The sequence below is a fragment of the Saccopteryx bilineata genome, chromosome 5 (genome assembly GCF_036850765.1).
Source record: "Saccopteryx bilineata isolate mSacBil1 chromosome 5, mSacBil1_pri_phased_curated, whole genome shotgun sequence".
Lineage (NCBI taxonomy): Eukaryota > Metazoa > Chordata > Mammalia > Chiroptera > Emballonuridae > Saccopteryx > Saccopteryx bilineata.
The window spans coordinates 263,435,085-263,460,976 of NC_089494.1; the positions used below are offsets into that span (position 1 = coordinate 263,435,085).

The 25,892-nt window shown below is 62.7% G+C and overlaps 1 protein-coding gene across 1 annotated transcript in view; it reads left to right on the plus strand.

The window, feature by feature from the left end:
• The first annotated feature begins 798 nt into the window (after positions 1-798).
• Positions 799-25,892, plus strand: part of HTRA3 (HtrA serine peptidase 3) — a 35,163-nt gene continuing 10,069 nt past the window's right edge. The window contains exons 1-6 of the mRNA XM_066232575.1: positions 799-1,389; positions 13,168-13,267; positions 16,797-17,019; positions 18,192-18,386; positions 19,015-19,047; positions 21,656-21,770. Coding sequence (XP_066088672.1) covers positions 879-1,389; positions 13,168-13,267; positions 16,797-17,019; positions 18,192-18,386; positions 19,015-19,047; positions 21,656-21,770 — 1,177 coding nt within the window. The 5' untranslated portion in view covers positions 799-878. The remainder of the gene's footprint in view (positions 1,390-13,167; positions 13,268-16,796; positions 17,020-18,191; positions 18,387-19,014; positions 19,048-21,655; positions 21,771-25,892) is intronic.

Consider the following 25,892-nt stretch of genomic DNA (forward strand, 5'->3'; position numbering starts at 1 on the left):
CCATGAACACACACCCAAACCCTACTCCCCTCACATCCTGGTCACCAGGCTCTGGGCCTCTCGGGGCAGGGCGCTGGGTCTGGAGTGGCCCTTCAGAGACTGGAACGACTCCTAGCTCCCAAGAGCTGTGTGCCCAGCCTGTGTGCTTGTGAACATTGCACCCCACCTTCTACTCCGCGGGGTTCCCTCAGCTGTCCTGTGAGATGCATGGAGAAGGAAGCTGGGGTGCAGAGCTGGGCACCCCGCAGGCCTGTCCAGAGCCTGGAAAAGGGTGTCCTCCAGGATCTAAGGCCCCAAGAAGTCAGGGCACAAGGCTGTGGCTTCCTCAGGGTTTGTCCCTAACGGAGGTGGGGGACTGGAGTGACATCCATCCGTACCCCTGCTGTGGACTGTAGGGCCCTGTGCTGAGGGGAGGGGGCAGGATGGCTGGGGAAGAGGAGCTGGAGGGTCTGGACTGGTCCCTTTCTGTGGGGAGTGGGGGGCAGCTCAGGTCGCCGGAACCCTGGGCATGGACATGACTGGCGCAGGGATTCTAGAGCTCCCTGAGACCTCTCCCTGTGGCCCCCACCCCTCCAGGCCACCGGCATCTCCATCGTGGGGGTTTCCCAGACCAGGCAGGCCCAGTCCTGCCGCGGCTGCCGCTGCCGGGTGGGTTCAGGCCCGGAAGGCCGGGCGGGGGCCGCTTGGGGCCGGGGCGGAGCTGGCGGAGGGACCGGGCCGCCCCTTCCAGCGGGGGCGGGCTGGGCTTCGCCTTTAAATGCGGTCCGGCCCGCCGCCCGCAGACTGTCGGCCCGGAGGGAGCGGGCGCCTCTGCTGTCCCCGCGCCCCCCGGTCATGCCCCTGCGGTCCCGGCACCCGCCCGCTTGAGCCGCCGGCGCATGTGGCTGTGCGCCCGTCCCCGGCCGCTCCGCAGGCGCCCGGCACCCGGCCCGGGCGCGGCCTCCGTGTCCCCGCTGGCCCTCGGCCGGTCCTCCGCGTTGCCGCCCGCCGCCGGCCCGTCAGCCATGCAGGCGCGGGCGCTGCTCCTGGCCGCCCTGGCCGCGCTGGCGCTGGCTCGGGAGCCCCCGGCGGCGCCGTGCCCCGCGCGCTGCGACGTGTCGCGGTGTCCGAGCCCCCGCTGCCCTGGTGGCTACGTGCCCGACCTCTGCAACTGCTGCCTGGTGTGCGCCGCCAGCGAGGGCGAGCCCTGCGGCCGCCCCTTCGACTCGCCGTGCGGGGAGAGCCTGGAGTGCACGCGCGGCGTGTGTCGCTGCCGCTGGGCGCACGCCGTGTGTGGCACCGACGGGCACACCTATGCCAACGTGTGTGCGCTGCAGGCGGCCAGCCGGCGGGCGCTGCAGCTCTCGGGGTCGCCTGTGCGCCAGCTGCAGAAGGGCGCCTGCCCTTTGGGTAAGCGCTCTGGCTTGGGGGAGGGGGTGCGGGAAGGGAGGGGTCTGGAAACCTTCTCCTGGAGAAACTGAGGCCCAGAGGGGTAAACTGCTCTCAAAAGTGAACCCTGATGTTCTGACCACCCCAGGGGGCCTCACCCCACTTGTGTCCCATTTCTCAGGCTGGTTATCCCTGCTCCATCAGCATGTGGGGTGGAAAACCATCTTTCCTGACCTTAAATTCCCAGGCCGTGTGCCCTCTTGAGCAATGTTTGGTGTTTTCTTTGTTTTTAGCTGCACTTAAAATGCAGATGTCCCAAGGGCCGTTTGGGGTCTGAGACCTCATGGGGCTCCACAGGGAGAAGCTTGGGTGGGGGGGCTTCTCAGGCCCTTCAGACCCCAGAACAGCCTCCCCTGACCTGGAGTCGCCCCGACTGCCCCTCGCCACAGAGGTGGACGCTGTGTGTGGAAGGAAATGCTAGAAAGTACTGCTGCCTCACGTTTGTCTAGGGGGCTGCTGAGGGAGGCAGGCTCCAGCCCTGGGTCGACAGGTACTCGCAAACGCCCCAGGTCAGGGGTTAGGCCTGTGTGGGCTCCCAGCCTGCAGCTTCAGGGGGAGACCACCACGGGCACAGCTGCCTGGGCACCCGGAGCCTTCAGGAACCAGGTGCACCTCCACTGAGGACGTCTGTGCCTGCCGGGTCGCCCGAGGGCGCGCTGTCAGGGAAGAGGGAAGCACATCAACCAGCTGGCGGAGGCTGGCTGTGTGCGGTGAGCCCATGGGGAGGGCAGGTAGCCCTGAGCAGCGGGTGTGCAGGGGATGGTGTGTGTGCACGTACGTGAGCGTGTGCAGGTTGCATGTGTGCACATGTGTGCGTGTGCATGCCGGTGTGTGACGCCCAAGGCCGGGCAGGTTGGCAGGGGTGGGATGACAAGCGGCCATAGCATCAGGCCGATGGCTCAGACGTCATCCAGTAAGCCAAGCTTCCCACCATGTCTGGTATTCTGAAAATAAGGGTCCTGAGGCCCAAAAAGATTGGGGAAGTGAAGCGTGTCTGTGCCGTGGGGAGACACATGGGATTCTGTCGGAGGTTCTGAGAAAGCCTGCAGCCAGAAAACAGGCGTGCACACCCGCCCACACGCACATGCATGCACAAATGCTAAAACCCAGGGTTTCTCAGGAGAATTTCAGCAGAGAGCTCTTCTTTCCTGGAAGAACATACATGACCCCCTCCTGGCACACTGGGGCTCCAGGGAGCCCAGCCTGGGGGCCTTCGACGGGATTCACTGTGATTAGTTGGGAGAGCCATTGCTCTGAGGGCTTTGAGGGCAGGGAGGGTGATATGTCAGATGCGTGTTTAGACTGTGCCCAGGATGGGGGGGGGTGAGAGCATAGTGCTGCCCCTGGATGTCTCAGAGATGGGGACTATTATCTAAGGGGTGCCTGTGGCAACCCTAACGAGTGGTCTATTTTCTTTGGAGCTTGGTACTGATGGGCTCATCTCAGGTCTGAGATGTGGAGGGCTCAGGGTGGGTGCCTGCCCCCTGGCAGCTTGGTTGTGTCTGTGGGGGCCCCTCCTAAACCCTGACCCCTCCCCCATGTGGTGGACACTATTCAAATAAGACTCCAGCGCCCTGGCTGGGTAGCTCAGTTGGATTGAGCATTCTCCTAATACACCAAGGTTGTGGGTTAGATCCCTGGGAGGGATATATATATATATATATATATATATGAATCAACCAATGAATGAATGCATAAATAAGTGGAACAACCAATTAATGTTTCTCTCTTTCTCTAAAAATCAATCCAAAAAAATTTAAATGTTAAAAAATAAAGTAAAAGAAAATAAGACTCCAAGGCCCAGGGGGCAGTCAGTGAGGTTGGAGGTGGTCTAGGCATTTTGAAGCCCTCATTCTTAACTGATTGTATCTGCCTCTGTGAAGTGCCTTCTCTGTGTGTCACGCTGGCCCTGGGCTGGTGACAAGGGCACCTCAACGAGGCAGCGCCTGTCTGTGCCCTGGAGAAACTGAGGGGGTTGGGGAGACACATGGGCAGCTAGGAAGAGACAAATAGCCGGATGACCACAGACTGGCCCAGAGCCGGCTCAGCGGCCAGGGAGTGGCTGGGCCAGGACGTCCTGGGCTGGGGCACCCCGGGATGCTTCTGCCTCAGTCACGGCCTTGGACGAGTCACTTAGCCACAGTTCCCTCCTCTGGAAGGGGAGGAGGCACAGCACATACCGGGGAGACCGGGCGGGTCGGCAGGGCGTCTGTGCCTCACTTACAAATACTACGACCACAACTGCTGCGTCCACCAGCGCTGCATCCTCCGCAGAGTCGGGGGGAGGCTCTGTGCTGAGCTGTGGGCGGTGAGTGGGGGCTCTCCAGACAAAGGATGGGCAGGACGGAGAGGGACAGCAGCAAAGCGAAGGCTGATGGACAGCTAGGGCCAGAGAGGGCGGGTGGAGGCGAGGCCTCGCTGCGGGAGGGGGAACCGGGCAGTCCAGGGTCCTGCGGGCGCTGTCGGGCTCAGACACTCAGGTTTCTGCAGGCTTACCCAGGCAAAATCCCATCCCGTGGCGGCGCACTCGCTGGGGCCAGGTCTCCCGCCGCGCTGTCCATGCGCCTCGGCGAATCCAGCCCTTCATCCACCCCAGATGTGTCCACGGAGGCCGGGAGAAGGGCGAGGGATTTGTCTGAGGTCAGTCAGCCAGGAAGTGACCGAGCCAGGCCTGGCCCCCGGGCTGGCTGGCTTTGAAAGTCACATTTTCCAGGGTCCCAGGTTTTCTCCTGCAGCTGGGAGGCAGCAGGGTCCCCGAGGAGTGGAGTCCGGGTCAGGCCTCAGCTCCCAGAGTGTTATGGGCAGGGTCCCCACACCCATTTGCTCCCCGGAGGCCCGCGCCAGAGGTCACTGGGTGAGGTCCACACATCGCAGTGGCTAAGGCTCTGCCGGTCCGAGCCTTTCTGCACAGAATTACTGCCAGTCTACCCGCACCTGGGCATGTCTTCACGTCCACCGGGTGCCAATGACCCAGGGCTCCTGTCTCCAGCCCCGGTCTCTTTTCTGAGCTGCAGTCCGGTTTCTCAGCCGGCCATGGACCTCAACCAAGAGACCCAGCCAGGGAAGTCAAGCTCGGAAGGCTTTGTCACTTTGCCTTCTTACTTAGCTCACACCCACAGGGGACTCTTTAGCTCGACCGTGAAACCGGCCAGGCATCGCCCCTACTTGTCCTGGCCGTGCTGCCCCCACCTTCATCTCCGCCCCTTCCCTCCACCCTCTGAGCTCGGCCGCCAGGGTCGCCTCGCTCAATCTGCCCTGCCGTCACCAGCGGGACAACCCCAGACAGCACTGACCCTGACCCACGAGTCCCTGTGCCTCTGGCCCCCTCCCGCCCTGAACGGCATCTCCTCCTCTGTGCTCCAGGCTGGTCTTCTCACCAGAGGACCTTGGTACATGCTGTGCCCGCCGCCCCAAACCCTCGTTCCCTCGCCTCCATGTGGCTGAGTCCTCACCCTGCCTTGGCCTGGTTGTCTCCTCACCCAGCTGCCTTCCCTGACCGCCGTGCCTGGTGACCCCTTTGACTAGCCTCATGAGTGCACCCTGGGCGCCTCTCTAGCCCCTCACTCCACCTTTGACACAGCGCCTTCACTGCACGGTCACCAGGCCCTGAGCCTCATGGGGCGGGGACCTGGCCCAGCCCCTGGCGCACAGTAGGTGCTGTGGCCGCCATTTGAAGTGGGAATCTCCTACCACCCCCACCCCTTTCCCCGACCCCCCCCCTTGCATCCCCCCAGTGGCGGGGGCTCCACCATCTCTCTGGAGAGGCAGCCCTGTGCGGGTGAATACCTCTGTAACAGGAGGGGAAAACCCAGATGAAGAGGTTCAGAGGCTCCACCAGGAGAGGGGACCGCCCTTTCCACTCCAGAGCCGTGGGGTCCTCGCAGCCTCTCTGCCTGACTGCAGGCACACAGGCCTTTGAGCATGTAATTAATTGAGAATTTAGAGCCCAGGATGGGTGTAGGGGGGGATTACAACATGCCACTTGATCATCAGCCTGTATTCTGCAACCACAGAGCAGATTGCTCCAAAAGGGGGCTCTCAGCTTCATTTATTTAAGAGCTTTGGTTGGCTTTTGATTTTTAATCCTCTTAGCAAGTCAGGCAAGAGGATGACTCCCCCGCTCCCCCCCTCCCCCCTCCCAGGGCAGCAGAGCTGCAGCATTTGGGCCCTGGCTGAGCTGCCAGGACCCAAGGCCGCTGGGAGCCCAGAGCCCAGCCAGAGAGGGGCATACGGGCCAGGGTGCCCTGCGGTGGTCCCAGCCAGGGCTTGGCCTAGGAAGCACCCTCCCTCTCACCCTCCACATTCCCTTTGGTCCCACCTGCCAGCCCGGAGGTGCAGCTGGGGTCCCAAGGCACCCCCTAGGGGTCCACCTGTCCTCATACCTCTGCACAGTGAGGTGAGGCTCTCCCCTTCCTGCTTCCGGGAGCCCCTTCCCGCCATGGCTCCCCCTGTCCTCAGAAGCACGGATAGATGTCAGCTGTGGCCTGCGGCCTTGCTGCGACCTGGCCTCTGCTTCCTGCCCACCGACACCACCACGGGCAGACCCCCGAGAAACCCCCAACCCCATGTTACGAGGGACAGGTGGCAGGGTGTGGAGACCAGGAGAGGGGTAGATCCAGGAGGGCTCCTGGAGGAGGTGGCATCTAAACGGCATGGAGAGGTAGGTACAAAGAGCCAGTGGTGCAGAGCAGACGACAGGAAATGCTGCGTTTAGGCGGGTGCAGATGGAGGAGATGTGAGGGGGGCCCATCTCTTGGTCGGGGTGAGGGGGGCCGAGGAAGGTTTATGGGTGACAGAGGTGTACAGGGTAGAGGGACCCTGCCAGTCGGAAGCCATCACCCTGGGCAGGGAGAGCTGGTGAGGCCTGGTGGTCGCTGAGGGGGCGGCCTGCAGGGACATTAGGATCTTGGCACTGAAAGGGGTTGGAGGTGAGGGGGCAGTGCCAGGGCGCATAGGTGGTGAGGCACCCAGGAGGTGCTGATTTGGAGAGGCAAGGTGATGAGCTCGGCTTGGATACTGGCGGGGGCTCTGGTGTAAGGGTGTCCCGTGCAGGGCAGGGTCCCAGGACAAAAGCCTGTCTAATGTGTGGCTCTGTCTGGGTGTCATGGGGAGGGTGTGGCCTACGTTTGGGACAGGGCCTCAGGCTCAGCGCCTCGCCAGCCCCTGCACTTTCACCCCGCCCAGCCCAAACTCGGGCGGGCGTCCTTGCCTTCACATTCTCCTGTGAAGAGGCCTGGAAGAGGCACCACCAGGCGGGACCAGGGTCAAGGGCGAAACACGGGGCCTGTTCTCCCCGCCCAGGACTCACATTGTTTAGGTGTTTTATCATAGCCCCTATAAGAATAAACTCAGCAACCTGCCCCAGGACCTTGAGCTTGACTTCTGTAAAACTTTGCACACCAGGCAGGCCTCCCGCTGGGTTTTTTAGGGTTTTGAACTATAAAACTGGGTTTTTAAGAGAATAAAATCACAGGCACCTTGTCCTCAGTGCAGCAAAGATGTGGCCGGGATGTGAGGGTGTGTGTCCCCCACAGCAAAGAGCAGGTGCCGTGTAGAGGCAGCAGGTGGCCCCGGCGTGCGCGGTGTACACAGCCCACCCAGCTGGCTGCCGCAGCCCCTGGAGCACACCATGGGCAGAGCCGGCGCTGAGACCCGGTTCTGTTCCCATGTCCCGCTGCTCAGGGATGAAGCCCAGCTCCCCACTTCCTGTGGCAGGTCCCCTAAGTCCTCTGCACCTGTGAACGGGGACCATGGGGGTACCCTCCTCACCGCTGATGGGACAGTCAACAAGATGAAAAATGAAGAGTGCTTTGCACATTGTCAAGACTGGCAGACATTAGTGCAAACAAACCTGAATGTGGACGAGTGTGTGTTGGTGACGTGAGTGGAGTTTGGGGAGTGAAGGAGAGGTGGTCACAGAAGGAGGGAGCAGGGATGGATTGCAGGCGAGGGCTGCCATGTGCCCAAGGGCGTTCCACTGGCCTTCCCCAGAGGAGTCAGGACCTGGAGGCTTCCTGGAGGAGGAGGGTCCAGGACTGACCCCACCTTGGCTTCAGAGGGATGGGGGACCCTGTGGGTGGCCTGGAGTCCTCCTTGGTCCGCAGGGGAGTGGGTGGGCAGACACGCTTCGACAGAGCACAAACAAGCTGGTGGCAATGCCACCTCCTCCCCAGGGTTGGCTGCAGCCTCAATGGAATTCACAACCCGAGGAGCCAGGCTGGCCCCACGCCCAGGACCAGCTGAGGCTGAGCTCCCCTGGGGGCCGGGCAGCCAGTCACACTGGCCGAGGGCCAGCAGGGAGTGGAGGAAGAGCCTGGGACAAGGGTCAGAGGACCTGGCTGCGGGCTTTAGGCGGGTCTCATGTCTCATGACCTCTCTGAGCCTTTGTTTTCCTCGCCTGAATAATGGGCAAACGACCTCTGCCTGGCAGAATTACTGGGTGAATTCACTGAAATCATAAACGCTCTGAGCCCAGCTGCCGCGGGGTGTGGCTCACATGGAGGGTGGGATGCCTGGGCTGTGGCCCTCGGCCCCGGGTCCCAGAGACAGGAACAGGGGGCTCCGGGTTGAAAACAGCACCACTCCCGAGCTGCAGCAGGCTCGGCTCGAAGCCACTGTCCTCGGCTCCGGGGGAAAGGTTCACTGGGGACAGGCAAGTGTGCAAGGGAAAGAAAAACACAGGGACTGTCTGGGAACTAATTAGACCCGGGAGGAAACTCCTGGGGCTTCAAAGCCTGCCTTTCGTGGGGGTGGGGACCGAGGGTGGGCGCTGGGGGCGGTGGAGGGGGCCCAGGGACCGCGCCCCCGCCCCTGGAGAACACTCACCCACCCCCTGCTCGTGCACTCCTCACTCATTCTCTGCCTGCTCCCTGCCGCAGGTCAGGGACATTCAGGACATGGGGGTCATTCGGAGGAGGAAGCCTGGGACCCAGAGAGGAGAGACGGGTCACTGAGCCCGTGGAGTTAGGGCAAGCCCCCTAGAGCTGTGTTGTCCTGGGCCTCGATGGGGGAGGGGAGGGACAGGGGCCGGGGGACACTGAGGAGCATGTGAGCTCAGGGGAGCAGAGCTGAGGGACAGAGGGACAGCGGCTCTCCGTGGGACCCAGACAGACATCCAGCACCTGAGGGCGTGGCTGAGACGTTGCCGTCTGGCGGGCACAGCCCGGGACCTCGTGGTCATCTAGGTCGTCCTCAGGTCACAGCTAGCCATTGGGTGACCGGGGAGTCTTCTGGTGGCAAGGGGCAATGGGAGAAGGGATAGGGACCTTGGAACTGGGTCACAGTGGGGCTCTGCTCGTTGTGCTGGAGGGACCACGGGGTGCAGCCAGGCAGGAGTGCGCTGCGTAGCTGCAGGGAGGCCGGACACGCTGTGTGACCTTTGTCAGCGACAGCCCGGCAGTACCAAGTGGGCCTACAGGCTGTCTGGGCCTCAGCTGCCCACTTGCTCCATGGCAGGCGTGACCGTGGAGAGTGGGCACAGTGTGTCCCCGTCGGGGTCTGCGCTGTCCCCCGGACCCCTGGGAGCTCTTTCCCGCGGGGACGTTGCAGGGGGAGACCTCAGCCCCATGTCTCTCTCTCTCCTTCCTCTTCCGGGAGGCACCCCGGGACCCCCGGGAGCTCTTTCCTGCGGGGACCTTGGAGGGGGGACCCCAGCCCCATGTCTCTCTCTCTCTCCTTCCTCTTCCGGGAGGCACCCCGGGACCCCCGGGAGCTCTTTCCCGTGGGGACGGTGCAGGGGGAGACCCCAGCCCCATGTCTCTCTCTCCTTCCTCTTCCAGGAGGCACCCCGGGACCCCCGGGAGCTCTTTCCCGTGGGGACGTTGCAGGGGGAGACCCCAGCCCCATGTCTCTCTCTCTCTCCTTCCTCTTCCGGGAGGCACCTCAGGACACCTGGCCTGGTGGCTTTTCTGTGTCAAGTTCCTCTCGACTAAATAGTCCAGGGGCCTGTGGATTAGTTTATTTTTGGAAAAAAAAAAAAATGCTAACAGCTGAATCTGGTCGAGACTGTCTGTTGACTTCACAACTCTGGCTGGAGGACAGGATGGGGGTGGGGGTTGTCCAAACCCCCAAATAAACAAACAGTCCGCTTCCCAGCCAGCCGTGGGGCCGAGGTTTCCATGTGGAAAGTGGCGGTGGGAACCGAGCCCTCCCTCCCCACTGATTCACGGGGTGAATCATCTGTGTGTGGGGGGGAGGAGGACCGGGAGCCAGGCCCTGCCCCCACCCCAGGCCCCCACCACCGTGGGCTTAAAGAGACAGGACCCCGCCACCAGCCGGCTGACCCGGGAGCCCTGAGAGCTGCTCCAGGTCCTGTCCCCATCCTCCCCCCCAACAACCTCCACGTCCAGCCTCAGTTTCCTGGGCTGTAACCTGGGCCACGATGCCTCCCTTGGGAGTTTGCTTCTGCCAGACGTGGCTGGTAGGCTTGCCGACGGCCTGGGTGGCGGTGTTTGCAGGCTGGCCGTGTGCTGCGTCCGAAGCGGTCGAGGGGGCGTCCTTGTCCTCCCTCCCCCCTTCCTTCCTCCCCTTTCCCTCCCGTCCTGCTCAATGTCTTTGGAGGCGTCCGTCCCTTAGGCTCCCCTGTGCTGCTTACCACCTGTCTCAGTCCCGAAGGAGCAGGTGCCCGGGCGGGAGGTGAGCCTGCTCTCTTCTCCCAGGGTCGTCTGCGGCCCCTCCGCTGCCCGGACCCTGCCCGCTGGACGTGGACGCGGAGGGGGTGCTCAGGCCCCGCCCCCAGCCCTCCGCCAGGCCATCCGCGTTCCCTTTGCTACATTTCTAAGCTGCTGCGTATGTTCGCCCGCGTAGGGAATTCGGGAAGGCCACGAAAGACAAAATCGCTCAGAACTGCCCCTGCCTCCGGAGAGCCACCGCGATTTATTCTGATGTGTTTCCTGCTGGTCTTCTCCTTCTGGGTATTTTACTGAGGGTAGTTGTTGTTATTATTATTATTATTATTATTAATCAGCACGTATAAAATGGAGTGTCAGCTGTTCTAAGTGATCTCCGGACGCCAGGTCAGGACGTCAGCCAGAACGGCACGTGGGCTCCCTGGCCCTGGGGTGGAAAGACATTCCTGAGGGGCTTTTAGCCCTGGCATTGGGTCCCGACACCCGGGACCAGGCCATGTGATCATGTGCCCTTTTCTGATGAGACATGTCATTCCCATGTTACTCACATGGGCCCAGGCCTGGGCCTCCCCTCTGCCACATCCCTGGTCACGCCGTGCTGTGTGTGTGGCTGGTCCCTGGCCTGTACCAGCTCAGGGAGCACACACAGAAGGCACTCGGCATTCACAGGCAGAATACGTGAGAGCCGTGCTCTGGGCGAGGCATTGTGCTGGGGGCCTTGAGCAGGGAGACCTTATTCTGCTGGAGGGCTGCCTGGAGGAGGTGGTATTTGAGCTGTGCCCAGGAAAAGCTGGAGCATCTTGGTAAGGGAGAAGCGGGGAGTGGTCCTTGCAGGTGGAGGCAGAGTGGTGGGTGATGGAGCAGACACTTGGGGTAAGTGGTCCAACAGGTGACACAGTGGGGAAGGGTGACTCCTGGCCTCGCCCACCTGGGGCTGCCCACCCCAGCACCGCACGGTGGGCATGAGCTTCAGGCTGGAATGAGTCGAGCCCTAGTACATGCAGGAGAACAGCAGACCTTGCTAAAACCCCCATCCTCCCCACCAGCCTGGGTTAGAGGTCCTCCAGGGCTCGGGCCATGGGGATCGCCCCGTGGGGAGCATCTTGTCAGAGACAGAACCTGGCCAGGGAGCAGGTTCCGTGGCTGGCTCCTTCGGCCCGGAGGCTAGAGCATGAATACGGTCCCCAGGGCCTCGGGGCAGGCAGACAGAGCCAGGCTGCTCTGACGGGCAGCTTCACCCCCAGAGTCCCCGGGAGGATCGGGATCCCGCAAGGAAGTGAACGTGCCGGGAGCACAGAGTGTTGGCCCAGGCTGGGCTCTGCTTCCGGGCTGGCTGTGAACCTGGCCCCTGGACCGGAGACCCCACCCCGCCTGGACACTTCACCTCCAGAAAGAGGGATCCCAGGCACGGTGACCCCTGGCTGCCCACTGTTTGATCAGTGAGGAGCCAGGCAGTGGCTGGCAATGGGCCCCATTCCCCAGCCTGGCTCTGGCCACCCCAGACAGGCAAGCTTTGATTCAAGCTGACCACAGCAGGCTAGACCCTCTGTGGCCAGTGCCCGTGGGCTGCTTGCAGCAGACATCGAAGGATCAGTGGGGTGGGCCCTCCTTGCCACCCCCTGACCCACAGAGACTGAGACCAACTCTCCCCTGGGGCCTGAGTCCAGATCAGGGCTTAATGGACAGCTGAGGTCTTGCGGGACACTGGGTGGGGGAGGTGAGAGGCCCCTAAGGAAGGGAGCCTGGTTCTCTCACTAGATATGTGTCTTCGGACAAAAGGGTTCCTGTCACTGAGCCTCGATTTCCCCGCTTTGGAGATGGAGGCCCTGCCCTGGCTGCCCCTGAATGGTGGGGCATTAGTCAGGATGTGTGTGTGGGAGGGCTGCATTTTGCCACAAACATTTATGGGCACTACCTGGGCCCGTGCCTGCCCCTGTGGCGGGACTCAGCGTTACCTCCCGCCCTCCGGGCAGCCCGGAGCCCAGAGCCGGGTTTTCTCTGGACTCGGTCAGTCCCTGAGGTCATTAGGAGAGAGAGCAGCTACCACCGTGGACTTCACAGGCCTGGCTCTACTTCCCTCGCCAACATCAGGGTGGCCCGGGGGACGGGGGCGTCACCTGAGTGGGAGACTCCACAGTACACATCCAGTTCACACCTCGTTCCCACAGGGGGGGGGGAGGCAGGGGAGGTCTTCAGTCTCATTTCCAGACAAGGACTCAAGGCCCAGAGAGGGGAAGTGATTTGCCTGAAGGCGCACAGCTGGAAAGTGGCGGTGCTGTGCCAAGCGCAGCGTGCTGAGAGCACAGCCCAGCGCTCCTTCCGGACCCCAGGACCACGGAGAGCAGTGCTGGGCAGCTCGGGTTCCAGATAGCGCCCGGCTCTGGCAGGGACCTGGGGGACCTCGGCACTCGCCAGAGCAGGGGGACCAAGGGTCTGGGCCTCGTGCCACCGACAGGCCTCCAGCCTGTGGTCCCGGCAGGCGGCAACCCCGCTGCTGACGGCAGCAGAAACCTGAGCCAGGGGAGGTTCCAGAGAAGTCTGTGGACCGCCTGGCAAGTCACGGCGGATGCAGCCAAGTTAAATGCCGATGGGGGACCCGGAGTGACCCAGGAGGAGCCCACACGGTGGTCAGCGGGGGCCGCTCAGGGCAGAAGACCCCAGGGCTCTCTGTACCTTTAGGCAGTCAGGACACTAGCCCAAGGCCTGGCAGGACGGGCCAGGGCTGGCAGAGGGAGCGGAGGCCTCCTTGTGCCAGGGCATTGCTGTCTATGACAGAAAGTGCGAGGGCCCAGGGGGACTAACCCAGATACAGATTGAGTGGCACATCCCTGCTGTGCAGCCCAGAGCAAGTGTCCTAACCTCTCTGAACCTCCTGGCTGGCCTGGCAGCATCCAGTGAGGTGATGTGAGGAAGGTCAGCATGAACAATTCTTGGGGTGAGCCTGCCTCAGTGTCTGAGTGTCACTGTGCTGCTGAGTGTGGGGTGTCTTCAAAGGGCTCTGAACCCGGTGAGGGTTGGGGTCTCGGGTGGGCCGTCTTCCTCCTTCACCCTGGGCAGGTTCTGGGCTGTGTCTGGACTTCACTAATGCACCGGGTTCTTCCTGCCAGTGTAGGTCTCCACCAGCTGACCAGCCCGCGGTACAAGTTCAACTTCATTGCCGACGTGGTGGAGAAGATCGCGCCGGCCGTGGTCCACATAGAGCTCTTCCTGAGGTGTGTGACGCCCCGCCCCCTTCCCCAGCCCCCCCCATCGGCCACATAGAGCTCTTCCTGAGGTGTGTGACGCCCCTCCCCCCTTCCCCAGCCCCCCCCATCGGCCACATAGAGCTCTTCCTGAGGTGTGTGACGCCCCTCCCCCCTTCCCCAGCCCCCCCCATCGGCCACATAGAGCTCTTCCTGAGGTGTGTGACGCCCCTCCCCCCTTCCCCAGCCCCCCCCCATCGGCCACATAGAGCTCTTCCTGAGGTGTGTGACGCCCCCCCTTCCCCAGCCCCCCCCATCGGCCACATAGAGCTCTTCCTGAGGTGTGTGACGCCCCTCCCTCCTTCCCCAGCCCCCCCCATCGGCCACATAGAGCTCTTCCTGAGGTGTGTGACGCCCCTCCCCCCTTCCCCAGCCCCCCCCATCGGCCACATAGAGCTCTTCCTGAGGTGTGTGACGCCCCTCCCCCCTTCCCCAGCCCCCCCCATCGGCCACATAGAGCTCTTCCTGAGGTGTGTGACGCCCCTCCCTCCTTCCCCAGCCCCCCCCATCGGCCACATAGAGCTCTTCCTGAGGTGTGTGACGCCCCGCCCCCTTCCCCAGCCCCCCCCCCACATCGGCCAGGGCCCGAGGAGACTCCCATCCAGCACGGGGCGGAGCTTAGTTAGGGTCAGATGAGCCGCACCCAGACTCCCGGCTGCTGTGTGTCCATGGGAAGGACGTGCCCCTGTCTGACTGTGATCCCCGCACCTGGGGAGACGGACGGCAACCTCGCACCTCGCACCTCGCAGAGCTGCAGGCACTCTGCCGGGGCCCGTGGGCAGCGTCTGGGGTTTTCTTGTCCTTCAGCCCGTTTTGCTGAGTGGCTCCTGCGTGTTGCTATTCCGGTGGAGGGGGCATGTGGTACGAAGACTAGGTAATGAATCGCCGGGATACTCGGCCCCAGCCCAGGGTCCCCTGCTCACTAGGAGCCCTGGTCACTGGCTGTCACTGACCCGTCTCCAGAGGGCAGGAACTGTGCTCACCACCAATAGGTGCTCCATGGGGGCCAGTGGACAAAGGGCCACGAGCCCAGCCACGTCCTCGACACCTCCCCTGGCGCCCCGCCCTGCGGTGGCTGCTCTGCCTGCCTTTCTCAAGCAGTCCTGGTGCGGGCCCACCTCTCGGATGAGAGAGCCAGGCGCCCTTGGGACCCCCCCACCCCCGAGAGCCAGGCCCAGGCCGCCCCTCAGTGCTAGTAGACAGTGTGCATGTGCCCTGCCTGCACCCCAAGGCCCTTCCGCTCTCTCGCCCGTGGCATCTTCCCGTGACCCTCCCGGGCAGGCTGCCGGTGCCCACTGCCTGCCCGCAGAAGCAGAGGCCAGCCGGCTCCCCCAGGCTCCCGACCTGCTGAACACAGGGGGCGGGTGTGGCCTCTGAGCTGAGCCCGGCTCTCTGCGGCTCTCTGACCTCTCACTGCCCTTTTGGTGGGGTCCCAGACCCTGAGACCTGTCATTGAGGAAACTACCACTGGACATGCTAAGTGGCACTTGTGCTGAGTCCCTGGCCTGCAGGTGGCTTGGACTGGGGCCACGCCTCGCCAAAGGCCCGGGGCACCAGGCCCTGAGCCAGCTAATTGCTGACTGCAGCCCAGCCGGGCAGGCGGCAGTAGGTATCCATGTCACCCTCAGAGGCTGATGTCCGAGGGGCGGGTGGGTGAGGCCCAGGGTGCTGAGATCCCAGACACGGATGAGATGGTCACCAAGCAGGGGAAGCCTCCGCTGTGACCCCTGACCCAGACGAGGAGGCCCCTGGGCTGCTGCGCGGCCCCTTCTACGGACAAGAGCCAAATCTTATCCATGTCAGGATGGGCGCAGGCCGGGCGCATCCAGGGGTGCTCGGGTGTGGCCCCTGCCCAGGGCACACACCGAGCTGGGTGGACACATGCTGCGGTCACCTTAGAGAGGCCGAGTACCCAGGATGCCAGCTTCAAATCCCTGCTCTGCCCTTTGCCCGCCTGACCCTGTGGGCCTCAGTTTCCCCACCTGTGAACTGGAGACCTATCTCCCTCGTAGGGTACCTACCAGGAGGAGCCGCGGCCATGGGTCCTGTCCGGCCCAGAGACTCACTTCCCTGGGAACCTCGTAGGGTACCTACCAGGAGGAGCCGCGGCCATGGGTCCTGTCCGGCCCAGAGACTCACTTCCCTGGGAACCTCGTAGGGTACCTACCAGGAGGAGCCATGGCCATGGGTCCTGTCCGGCCCAGAGACTCACTTCCCTGGGAACCTCGTAGGGTTCCTACCAGGAGGAGCCGTGGCCATGGGTCCTGTCCGGCCCAGAGACTCACTTCCCTGGGAACCTCGTAGGGTACCTACCAGGAGGAGCCGTGGCCATGGGTCCTGTCCGGCCCAGAGACTCACTTCCCTGGGAACCTCGTAGGGTTCCTACCAGGAGGAGCCGTGGCCATGGGTCCTGTCCGGCCCAGAGACTCACTTCCCTAGGAAATTCCCACCCTCCTTTCTCGTGCACAGTTTTGGGCCCACTCAAGTCTGCAAAGCCACCTCTCGTCCCAAGTACCTGCTGCCTCCAGGTCTCTGGGGACCCTAGGGGACACCCGCCCTGGAGAAGGTCCTGAGCATTCTGCCTCCCATTCTGGGATGGGGCTGTGATGCCTACTCAGGGGGCTCTGGGAGGGCTGGGCATGGTCACCCACCCGTGAATGCTGATCTCAGAGCCCACACCAGCTGCACTGCCCATGTGGTCCCCTGTGACAGAGGCACCCGGTGAGGCCAGGCACTGACTTGTGCCCCTGAGACCCGCTCTGCCATGTCTAGCGCTCCTTGTCCCCTGTGTCCTCAGAAGGACAGTGAGGGCCTGCCATTCACACCGGCTGGCTCGCCATTTGGGGCTTCCGGGCAGCTGGCCGGAGGGTAGGGGCCAGAGGGAGGTGGGAGCACATCCCCCCACCTCGGGGCTCGCCCTCTCTCTGCATAGACAGAGCGGGGACGCTAAATTCCCTGGGGACCCACTTGTGACCGTCCCAGGGGTGGTTGTGTGCGTGCGTTAGTGCATTTTCCCTCTGCCAGGAACAGCTGTTTGTTGAGCGACTAGCTGGCTCCAGGTGTAATAGGCACCAGGTGCCTCTGCTGAGCTGAGCAAATGTTGTTATCCCATTTCTTGGATGGGGAGACTGAGGCTCACTGAGGTTAACGACCTGCCCACGGTCAGGCAGATAAGTGGGGAGTGGACCTGAGATTAGCATCCTGGTCCGTCTGGCTCCGGTGTGGTCAGAGCAGCGAGTGTCTGCAGTGTTATCATGGGGCTGACTTTTACGGCCTCATGTCTTAGAGGTCTTTGCCCGCTCTTTAGGGCTGTAAGACTTAGTGGCCTGGCCAAGGCCACAGCCAGTAAGTGGCAGAGCCAGGATTTGGACTTGGGTGTGGGAGAGCCCCCCAAACTTGTGTCCTTCCCCCTACAGGGGCTTCGCTGTCCCTGTGGCAGACCCCTGCTCCCAGGCTCTGGCCCTCAAATGCCCGTTCTGTCCACCCCCCGCCCCCGCAGACACCCGCTGTTCGGCCGCAATGTGCCCCTCTCCAGCGGCTCCGGCTTCATCATGTCGGAGGCCGGCCTGATCGTCACCAACGCCCACGTGGTGACCAGCAGCAACGCCGTCTCCGGCCGGCAGCAGCTCAAGGTGCAGCTGCAGAGCGGTGACACCTATGAGGCCACCATCAAAGACATCGACAAGAAGTCGGACATCGCCACCATCAAGATCCACCCCAAAGTGAGGGAGTGGGCGGAGGGGGCGGGCGGGGCTGGCGGGCGGGGTGGGGGTGGGGGGCCTTGGAGACGCCAGAGCTCAGAGGCTTGGCATCCCGACCTTCCCACGGACCGTTGGAGGAACTGAGGCCAAGGGACCGGCCATCTGTCCCGTCACGGGTCAAGTCAGAGGAGAGCGAGGCTGCTGCCTGCTGGCCGCGGTCTCCGCCACACAGGGGTCCTCTGAGGGCCAGGAGCACGGCGTCCCTCCGGGGCCCCTCCTCCAAAGGTGCAGCTGTGCCGTGGGTGTGACGGAGCCTGGTGGGAGCAGTTGGGACATGTGTCCTCTCCCCTGCCCCCACTTTGGTCCCCCAGCTGCTATGAAAAAGGCCTCCTTAAAGAAAAAGTGTCTGAGGTGACATGGCAAACAGTGAAAGGGGGGCTCTACCGCGGGGGAAGAAAGACAGAGGCCGGGTGTCATCGGCAGTCCGGAGGGTCCGTGGTGTGGGGTCCTGTCCCCTCCGCCCCCAAAGCTACAGTGAGGTCCCTGTCATCTGGGTGTGGACGGCTCCACGGTCTTCTTTTATTTTTTCTCCGTGGGAGTCACTTAGTGGAGATGGGCAAGCGGGGTGTCCCCACCCGGCACAGCCAGGGGACATGGGAAGTGGCTTTAAAAACACGGCACGGCTGCACGTCCGCAGGGTGAGGGGCACCTTGCATGAAAAAGAACCGATGTTGTGGGGTGTCCGTGCGCAGGGGGGATGACCGAGCTGGGTGGGGTCGCTTTATCTCTCGGGTCCTCAGTTTCCTCAGGTGTCTACACCGGGAGGTTGGGCGGAGCTGGGTCAAGGATTCCATCACTGGGGCCCCAGGTCCTCAGCCAGGCCGGGGACTCCCGTAGATCTTGTGAGCGTGCACAGCGTTTGTGTGTGGTGCACTTTCCAAAGCTTCCGGCAGGTGTGCAGAGGACCTGTGACCAACCAATGGGCCCGAGGGCCTCGGAGGCTGGGCCTCGCTGGCCCTCTGTGCGTCCTCCCCAGGATGGAGGAGGTGGCCCCCTGTGGTCAGGGGCGGAGCTGAGCTTCCGCTCCATGGACGGCAGCTTGGGTCTCTTCTGGGGGCTGTGGTCCCCACCAAAGGCGGACAGCTGAGCCTCCCCCTGTGTCGTCCCCTTCCCCTCCACCCCTCCACCCCCAGAAAAAGCTCCCGGCGCTGCTGCTGGGCAGCTCGGCCGACCTGCGGCCCGGCGAGTTTGTGGTGGCCATCGGCAGCCCCTTCGCCCTGCAGAACACCGTGACCACGGGCATCGTCAGCACGGCCCAGCGCGACGGCAAGGAGCTGGGCCTCCGGGACTCGGACATGGACTACATCCAGACGGACGCCATCATCAACGTGAGTCCCCTCAGCCGTCTTTCGCGGGGCTTGTCCCCCCGTCCCCAGCACCCACCACCCCGTCACTTGCTAGAGAGTCCCCGTGGTGCAGGTCTGCCCCCAGAGTTAGAGGCTGCTGCCCCGATTGGGGACAGCCCTTCAGGATGTAGAGGCACAGCCACGCCCCCGAATTATCTTTGCCCAAATTGCGTGCCCCGGTCGGCGTTTATTGCGAGCAGTATGTTGGACGGCCCGTGTGCCCTCCCAAAGCGCTTCGCCCAGACGCCCAGCGCCTGCCTCTCCGGGTGAGCTGGAAACGTGCGTCTTGGTCAAGGCTCCGCCTGTCCCACTCTGCGGCCGCCCCGTGCTGCCCGGCTGGCGAACGGCAGAAACGCAGAGCTGGGTCTCGAATGAGCCTGGAGGTTTGGGCGAGGGCACTGCCCAGACCCCACCATCGGACGGCTGTCCACTGGGTCTCTGTGGGCCTCCGCATTCCTACCTGTGAAACGGGGGATGGTGGTGAGGCCTCGGGGGGGGGGGGTAGAATTTGGCCACGTCCCAGTGCTGGTGGGACGAGGAAGCCTCGGGAATGCTCGGTGTTCGGATAGAGCGCTAGGCTCCACTCACGTTGCGCTTTCTCTCCCTGCAGTACGGGAACTCCGGGGGACCACTGGTGAACCTGGTGAGTGTCCCCCAGGGCAGGCCTCTAGTTTTCTGGGGCTCTGAGCATGGGGGGGGCACAGCCTCGAGGCGCAGCTGGGCTGCAGGCCCAGAGGACGCGACACAGAGGGCGTGCTTCCCTGGGCCACCGAGTCCCCAGGAAAGCGGGGTGGCTGCCGGAGGAATAAGGGTCACCCGAGAGCAGCATGGGATCCCCGTGTCTTGACAACGGATGGACCTTCACCCCAAGAAGCTGTCAGGCTTTCAGCAGGGTCCAGCCCGTCCCGCCGGTGTGGGCAGGCTTCAAGCCGGAGGCCAGGAGGCAGTGAGGATGGGCAGACGGGGCCGATGAGAGAACTCCCCTCAGGTCCCCCCACACTGAGAGCTCCTGGGGACCGGGCGGGGCCGTGCGCTCAGGGGACCAGCCCCGTCAGGTGTGCCTTGACCCAAAGTTCTGCCCAGAGGGGGCCCTGGAGGGCTGGCCAGGATGTCACTCCTGTGATGGGCAGGAGCGCTGGCCCAGGGGTCGGTGTACAAGGCTGTGGGGAGTGTGCAGTCCTAGGAGTGTGCAGTCCTAGGAGTGTGCGGTCCTAGGAGTGTGCGGTCCTAGGAGTGTGCGGTCCTAGGAGTGTGCGGTCCTAGGAGTGTGCGGTCCTAGGAGTGTGCGGTCCTGGAGTGTGCGGTCCTAGGAGTGTGCGGTCCTAGGAGTGTGCGGTCCTGGAGTGTGCGGTCCTGGAGTGTGCGGTCCTGGAGTGTGCGGTCCTGGAGTGTGCGGTCCTGGAGTGTGCGGTCCTAGGAGTGTGCGGTCCTAGGAGTGTGCGGTCCTAGGAGTGTGCGGTCCTAGGAGTGTGCGGTCCTGGAGTGTGCGGTCCTGGAGTGTGCGGTCCTAGCAGTGTGCGGTCCTAGGAGTGTGCGGTCCTAGGAGTGTGCGGTCCTAGGAGTGTGTGGTCCTAGGAGTGTGCGGTCCTAGGAGTGTGCGGTCCTAGGAGTGTGCGGTCCTAGGAGTGTGCGGTCCTAGGAGTGTGCGGTCCTAGCAGTGTGCGGTCCTAGGAGTGTGCGGTCCTAGGAGTGTGCGGTCCTAGGAGTGTGCGGTCCTAGGAGTGTGCGGTCCTAGCAGTGTGCGGTCCTAGCAGTGTGCGGTCCTAGGAGTGTGCGGTCCTAGGAGTGTGCGGTCCTAGGAGTGTGCGGTCCTGGAGTGTGCGGTCCTGGGAGTGTGCGGTCCTGGGAGTGTGCGGTCCTGGGAGTGTGCGGTCCTGGGAGTGTGCGGTCCTGGGAGTGTGCGGTCCTGGGAGTGTGTGGTCCTGGGAGTGTGCGGTCCTGGGAGTGTGCGGTCCTCGCAGTGTGCGGTCCTAGGAGTGTGTGGTCCTGGAGTGTGCGGTCCTAGGAGTGTGCGGTCCTAGGAGTGTGCGGTCCTAGGAGTGTGTGGTCCTGGAGTGTGCGGTCCTAGGAGTGTGCGGTCCTAGGAGTGTGCGGTCCTGGAGTGTGCGGTCCTAGGAGTGTGCGGTCCTAGGAGTGTGCGGTCCTGGAGTGTGCGGTCCTAGGAGTGTGCGGTCCTAGGAGTGTGCGGTCCTAGGAGTGTGCGGTCCTGGAGTGTGCGGTCCTAGGAGTGTGCGGTCCTAGGAGTGTGCGGTCCTGGAGTGTGCGGTCCTAGGAGTGTGTGGTCCTAGGAGTGTGTGGTCCTAGGAGTGTGTAGTCCTAGGAGTGTGTAGTCCTAGGAGTGTGCGGTCCTAGGAGTGTGCAGTCCTAGGAGTGTGTAGTCCTAGGAGTGTGTAGTCCTAGGAGTGTGCGGTCCTAGGAGTGTGCAGTCCTAGGAGTGTGCGGTCCTAGCAGTGTGTAGTCCTAGGAGTGTGTAGTCCTAGGAGTGTGTAGTCCTAGGAGTGTGTAGTCCTAGGAGTGTGTGGTCCTAGGAGTGTGCAGTCCTAGGAGTGTGCAGTCCTAGGAGTGTGTAGTCCTAGGAGTGTGTAGTCCTAGGAGTGTGTAGTCCTAGGAGTGTGCGGTCCTAGCAGTGTGCGGTCCTAGGAGTGTGTGGTCCTAGGAGTGTGTGGTCCTAGGAGTGTGCGGTCCTAGGAGTGTGCAGTCCTAGGAGTGTGCAGTCCTAGGAGTGTGTAGTCCCTGCTGGCCAGGGCAGAGCAGGCCTGAGGCACCGGCCTGGTGGGGGTCCGGGCAGGGTCAGGGTGGGAGGCCAGCTCCAAACGGATGGAGGAACAAGAGAGTGGGGGACACTGCAGAGCTCCCCTGGCCCCCACTTGCCCACTCTGCTTCCAGAAGGAAGGGAGAGAGGAGGCCCTGTCCCCATGGTCCTTTTCACATCCCTCTCTCGGCTCCGGGCCCTCAGAACACCGCTCGGGGGTGTCCGGGTCAGTGGCCACTGCGTGCAAAGGGCAGTCACATGCCCCAACAAGGGAGGAGGGCTCAGGTGTGAGGAGGAGGGTGAGAGAGCTGGCAGTCCCTGGGCCGGACGTGAGTCCAAGAGCACCCATCCCTCCGAGGTGACAGCTGCCCCAGGAGGTCCTCCAGCTGGGCCTGGCGCCAGGGCCGCACTGGTGCCCTGGACGTGGTGCTCTGCAGCTGAGGGCAGTGGCCGCTTGGGCGCCCAGCGTGATCACCCTCCCTGGTCTCCCCTCACCCAGGACGGCGAGGTCATTGGCATCAACACGCTCAAGGTCGCAGCTGGCATCTCCTTCGCCATTCCCTCGGACCGCATCACGCGCTTCCTCACGGAGTTCCAGGATAAGCACGTGAAAGGTAGAGGGCACCCCAGGGGCTGGCTGAGGCCAGGGACACTGCCAGGGCTCAGGACCCTCAGCTTCCAGTGGGGACCAACCTGTCCTTCAGTGCTCTGTGTCCTTGCTCAGTCCCACTGGTCCCAAGGTCCTGAGACCCTGGGGTAGCTCAGTCTCAGCCTCTCTGATCTTCCTCTGCCTCCTCACTTCATGAGCACATTCACACCCACCCCTCAGACCACCTGGAATCTCTGACCCTGCCTCCTACCTCCAACCGCTTGGGCTCCCGGACTCCCCTTGTCTGGGCTGCTCCACAGTTGTCAGAACTTGGCGCTTTCATCCATCCATCTGTCCATCCGTCCATCCGTCCATCCATCCATCCACCCACCTATCCACCCATCTATCATCCATCCACACATCCATCCATCCATTCATCCATCCATCCATCCACCCATCCATCATCCATCCACACATCCATCCATCCATCTGTCCATCCGTCCATCCATCCATCCACCCACCTATCCACCCATCCATCATCCATCCACACATCCATCCATCCATCCACCCATCCATCATCCATCCACACATCCATCCATCCATTCACCCATCCATCCATCCATCCACCCACCTATCTACCCATCCATCATCCATCCACACATCCATCCACCCATTTATCCATCCATCCATCCATCCACCCACCCACCTATCTACCCATCCATCATCCATCCACACATCCATCCACCCATTCATCCATCCATCCATCCATCCATCCATCCACCCACCCATCCATCCATCCATCCATCCACCCTTCCTACTATCCATCCGCCTGTCCCTAACTACTTCCTCCTTCTGTCCTCTGGCCATGCAGATTTAGGTATGGCACTCTGTACTCCAGGTGAGTGGAGCCCGAGCCCCTGACCCTTGGAAGTCACCTTCCTCTTAGCCTCCATCTCCTCACCCCCCTCCGCACAGGGATGTCCTGCCCACCCTGCCCGCTCGTAGATGGCCATGAACATCTCTCTGGGAGCGGCCTCAATGGGCACAGGTGACTCTCCCTAGTGAGGGCATCCTAAAGTCAGTGGTCACAGACGCTGTCCAGAGAAGGGTCACCCTTCTGATCTCGGGACCTTTTCTGGTGACCTCTGCCTTCCCACCTTTCTTTTCAGCCCAATTAGCTTCTCCCCCTGCCGTCTTGTCTGCATGCTCAGCTCCCGGCCGAGCTGGCCACACCTGAGCAGCCCCGATCCTCACCCCTTCAAACTCCTTCCCTGTCTCCTCCCAGCCCTCCCGCCAGCAGTTCACTGAGAGCAGGGGGCTTCTGCATGCCTGCCCCCTCCTGCTCCCCTCCGCCAGCCAGGACCAGTGCCGTGAGGACGGGTCCCACGAAGAGCTGCTGTCGAGGACTCTGGTCCAGCGGTGTCCCTTATGTGAAGATAGCCTGTTGCCAGGCAGAGCCAGATCTGTTGGTCAGAGGGGCGTCTAACCTCTGGAGCCCTTTCCCCCTGGGCTTCTCAGAAGCTCAGAACGTGGTCCAGGGCTGCGCCTTGGCGACCCTCTCAGCCTCAGTGCCTTCTCTAACAACTGAGCCTTCCCCGGGTAATCACCTCCTGCTCCGGGAGGGGCCTTTGACTGTGGCCACCTTCCTGGAAGCTGGTGGGACTGCACTTTGCACACATTCGGCTGGGAGGTGGCAAGTTCTTTGGAAACGGGGTGACAGCATCCTCTCTCTTCCTGCCTCTCCTCCTCTTCTCTCTCAGACGGGAACCCACCAGGGGCCAGGGTTCACTCCTTTCTTGTACAGGTCACCCCTGTCCGCCCCGACCTCAACCCAGGCCCCTAGGAAGCATTCCCCCCACCCCCAGAGCTGTCCTCTCTGCCAGGACATGTGCACTCCTGGAAGAGCCCAGTAAATCTTAACCGAATGACCGCATCTAGAATTTAAAATCATCTGGTGTTCCCTTTTGCTTTTTTTTTTTTTTTTAAATCAAATCATGCAAACCCAGCTAAAGTTCTTTTAAAACAAACCATCTTCTAGCCCTGGCCGGATAGCTTGGTTGGTTAGAGCGTCATCCTAAAGTGTGGACGTTTCACATTCTATCCCTGGTCAGGACACAGGAACAGCTTGACGTTCCTGTCTCTCTCTCTCTCTCAAATTGATAAAATAAACATTTTAAAAAAACACCTTAAAAAAATAAAACAAACCATCTTTTTATTAAATCACGGAAACCTCAGTTAAGATTCCCCACTTGTTCCCATCTCGGGGTCGGGGTCCAGAAGTCTCGGGGGGCTTTCAGGGTAAAAGGGACCATCCTGCTGGTTCCGGGGCTGCACCTTAGGACTAGAGCGCACCCCGAGGGGGTGTTGGCGTGAATGGAACCGGCTGGCTAGGGGAGTCCACCCCCACTGTGAACTGTGGGAGACGGCTCCTCAGGGTTCCCCTGCGGCCTGGGGGGCGGAGGGCCTCCTTCACCCCCTGGAGGAACCGGTCTCTAATGGGGGGTGGGCCGGGAAGAAGGGGTCTGGGTGAGCATTCTCGGTCTCATGGTCACAGCAGTCAGAGTCCTGAATGCTTCCCAAGCAGAGGAGGGTGCAGGAGGGCCTGGGAGGGACCTGTGTCTGGAGCCCAGAGGACCCGGCGCTTGGTGGGGGCTCTGCCCGCCTCTCCCGCGGTCCCCGCTTCAAGGTGTCGGGGGCTTTCCTGTCCTGGAAGCCGAGAGCAGTCGAGGCTCCTCCCCACCCTGCGGCTGGGATGCCGCCCCCCAGCTTTCTCATCTGCAGTGGGTCTAGGTCGAGGCCCCTCCCCGCCCTGTGGCTGGGGTGCCGCCCCCCAGCTTTCTCATCTGCACAGTGGGTCTAGGTCGAGGCCCCTCCCCACCCTGCGGCTGGGGTGCCGCCCCCCAGCTTTCTCATCTGCACAGTGGGTCTAGGTCGAGGCCCCTCAGCTTTCTCATCTGCACAGTGGGTCTAGGTCGAGGCTCCTCCCCGCCCTGCGGCTGGGGTGCCGCCCCCCAGCTTTCTCATCTGCAGTGGGTCTAGGTCGAGGCTCCTCCCCACTCTGCAGCTGGGATGCCGCCCCCCAGCTTTCTCATCTGCACAGTGGGTCTAGGTCGAGGCCCCTCCCCGCCCTGCGGCTGGGATGCCGCCCCCCAGCTTTCTCATCTGCACAGTGGGTCTAGGTCGAGGCCCCCCAGCTTTCTCATCTGCACAGTGGGTCTAGGTCGAGGCTCCTCCCCACTCTGCAGCTAGGATGCCGCCCCCCAGCTTTCTCATCTGCACAGTGGGTCTAGGTCGAGGCTCCTCCCCACTCTGCGGCTGGGGTGCCGCCCCCCAGTTTTCTCATCTGCACAGTGGGTCTAGGTCGAGGCTCCTCCCCGCCCTGCGGCTGGGGTGCCGCCCCCCAGCTTTCTCATCTGCACAGTGGGTCTAGGTCGAGGCCCCCCAGCTTTCTCATCTGCACAGTGGGTCTAGGTCGAGGCTCCTCCCCACTCTGCAGCTGGGATGCCGCCCCTCAGCTTTCTCATCTGCACAGTGGGTCTAGGTTCAGGGGCAACAACAGCACTGAGCTGAGCACCTGCTCGGAGCCGTGGGCCCCACGCGTGCAGTCTCTGATCCTGAGCTTCTGCTCTCGAGCGGGACGGGCCCCAGGGCAGAGGGCAGTGATCCCGGGGACCTGGGGGCAGGGAGAGAGGGGGCGCAGGTGAGAGCTTCCATCAGGCTGTGGACGCCGGGGTTCTAAGGGTGCTGGAAGGAGGATATATGCGGTGAGGAGCGGTTGGGTCCGGGTCTGTTCCGAGCTTGAGCCCCAGGACCTGCTGGAAGGAGGGGTGGAGGGTGTGTGAGCAGAGACTCTCCCTCGCTGTTGGTTTTGGTGTTTTACGGAGGTGCGAGTCACGGCCTGTACCGCGAACCCCTTTCAAGTGTACACCCTGTGGCCGCCAGCGCAGTCACCATGGCGCCCTGCAGCGGTCCCCTCCCTCTCACTCCCAAACCTTCAGGCCGGACCACCTCCTCCCCACCCCCACCCCGCTGGTGTCTGTCACCATTACTGAGGTCCCAGCCTCACCTGTCACCATCACTGAGCAGGTCCCAGCCTCACCTTGTGTCCAGTGGTTTCATGACACCTTCAGAAAGAAACGGGTCAGGG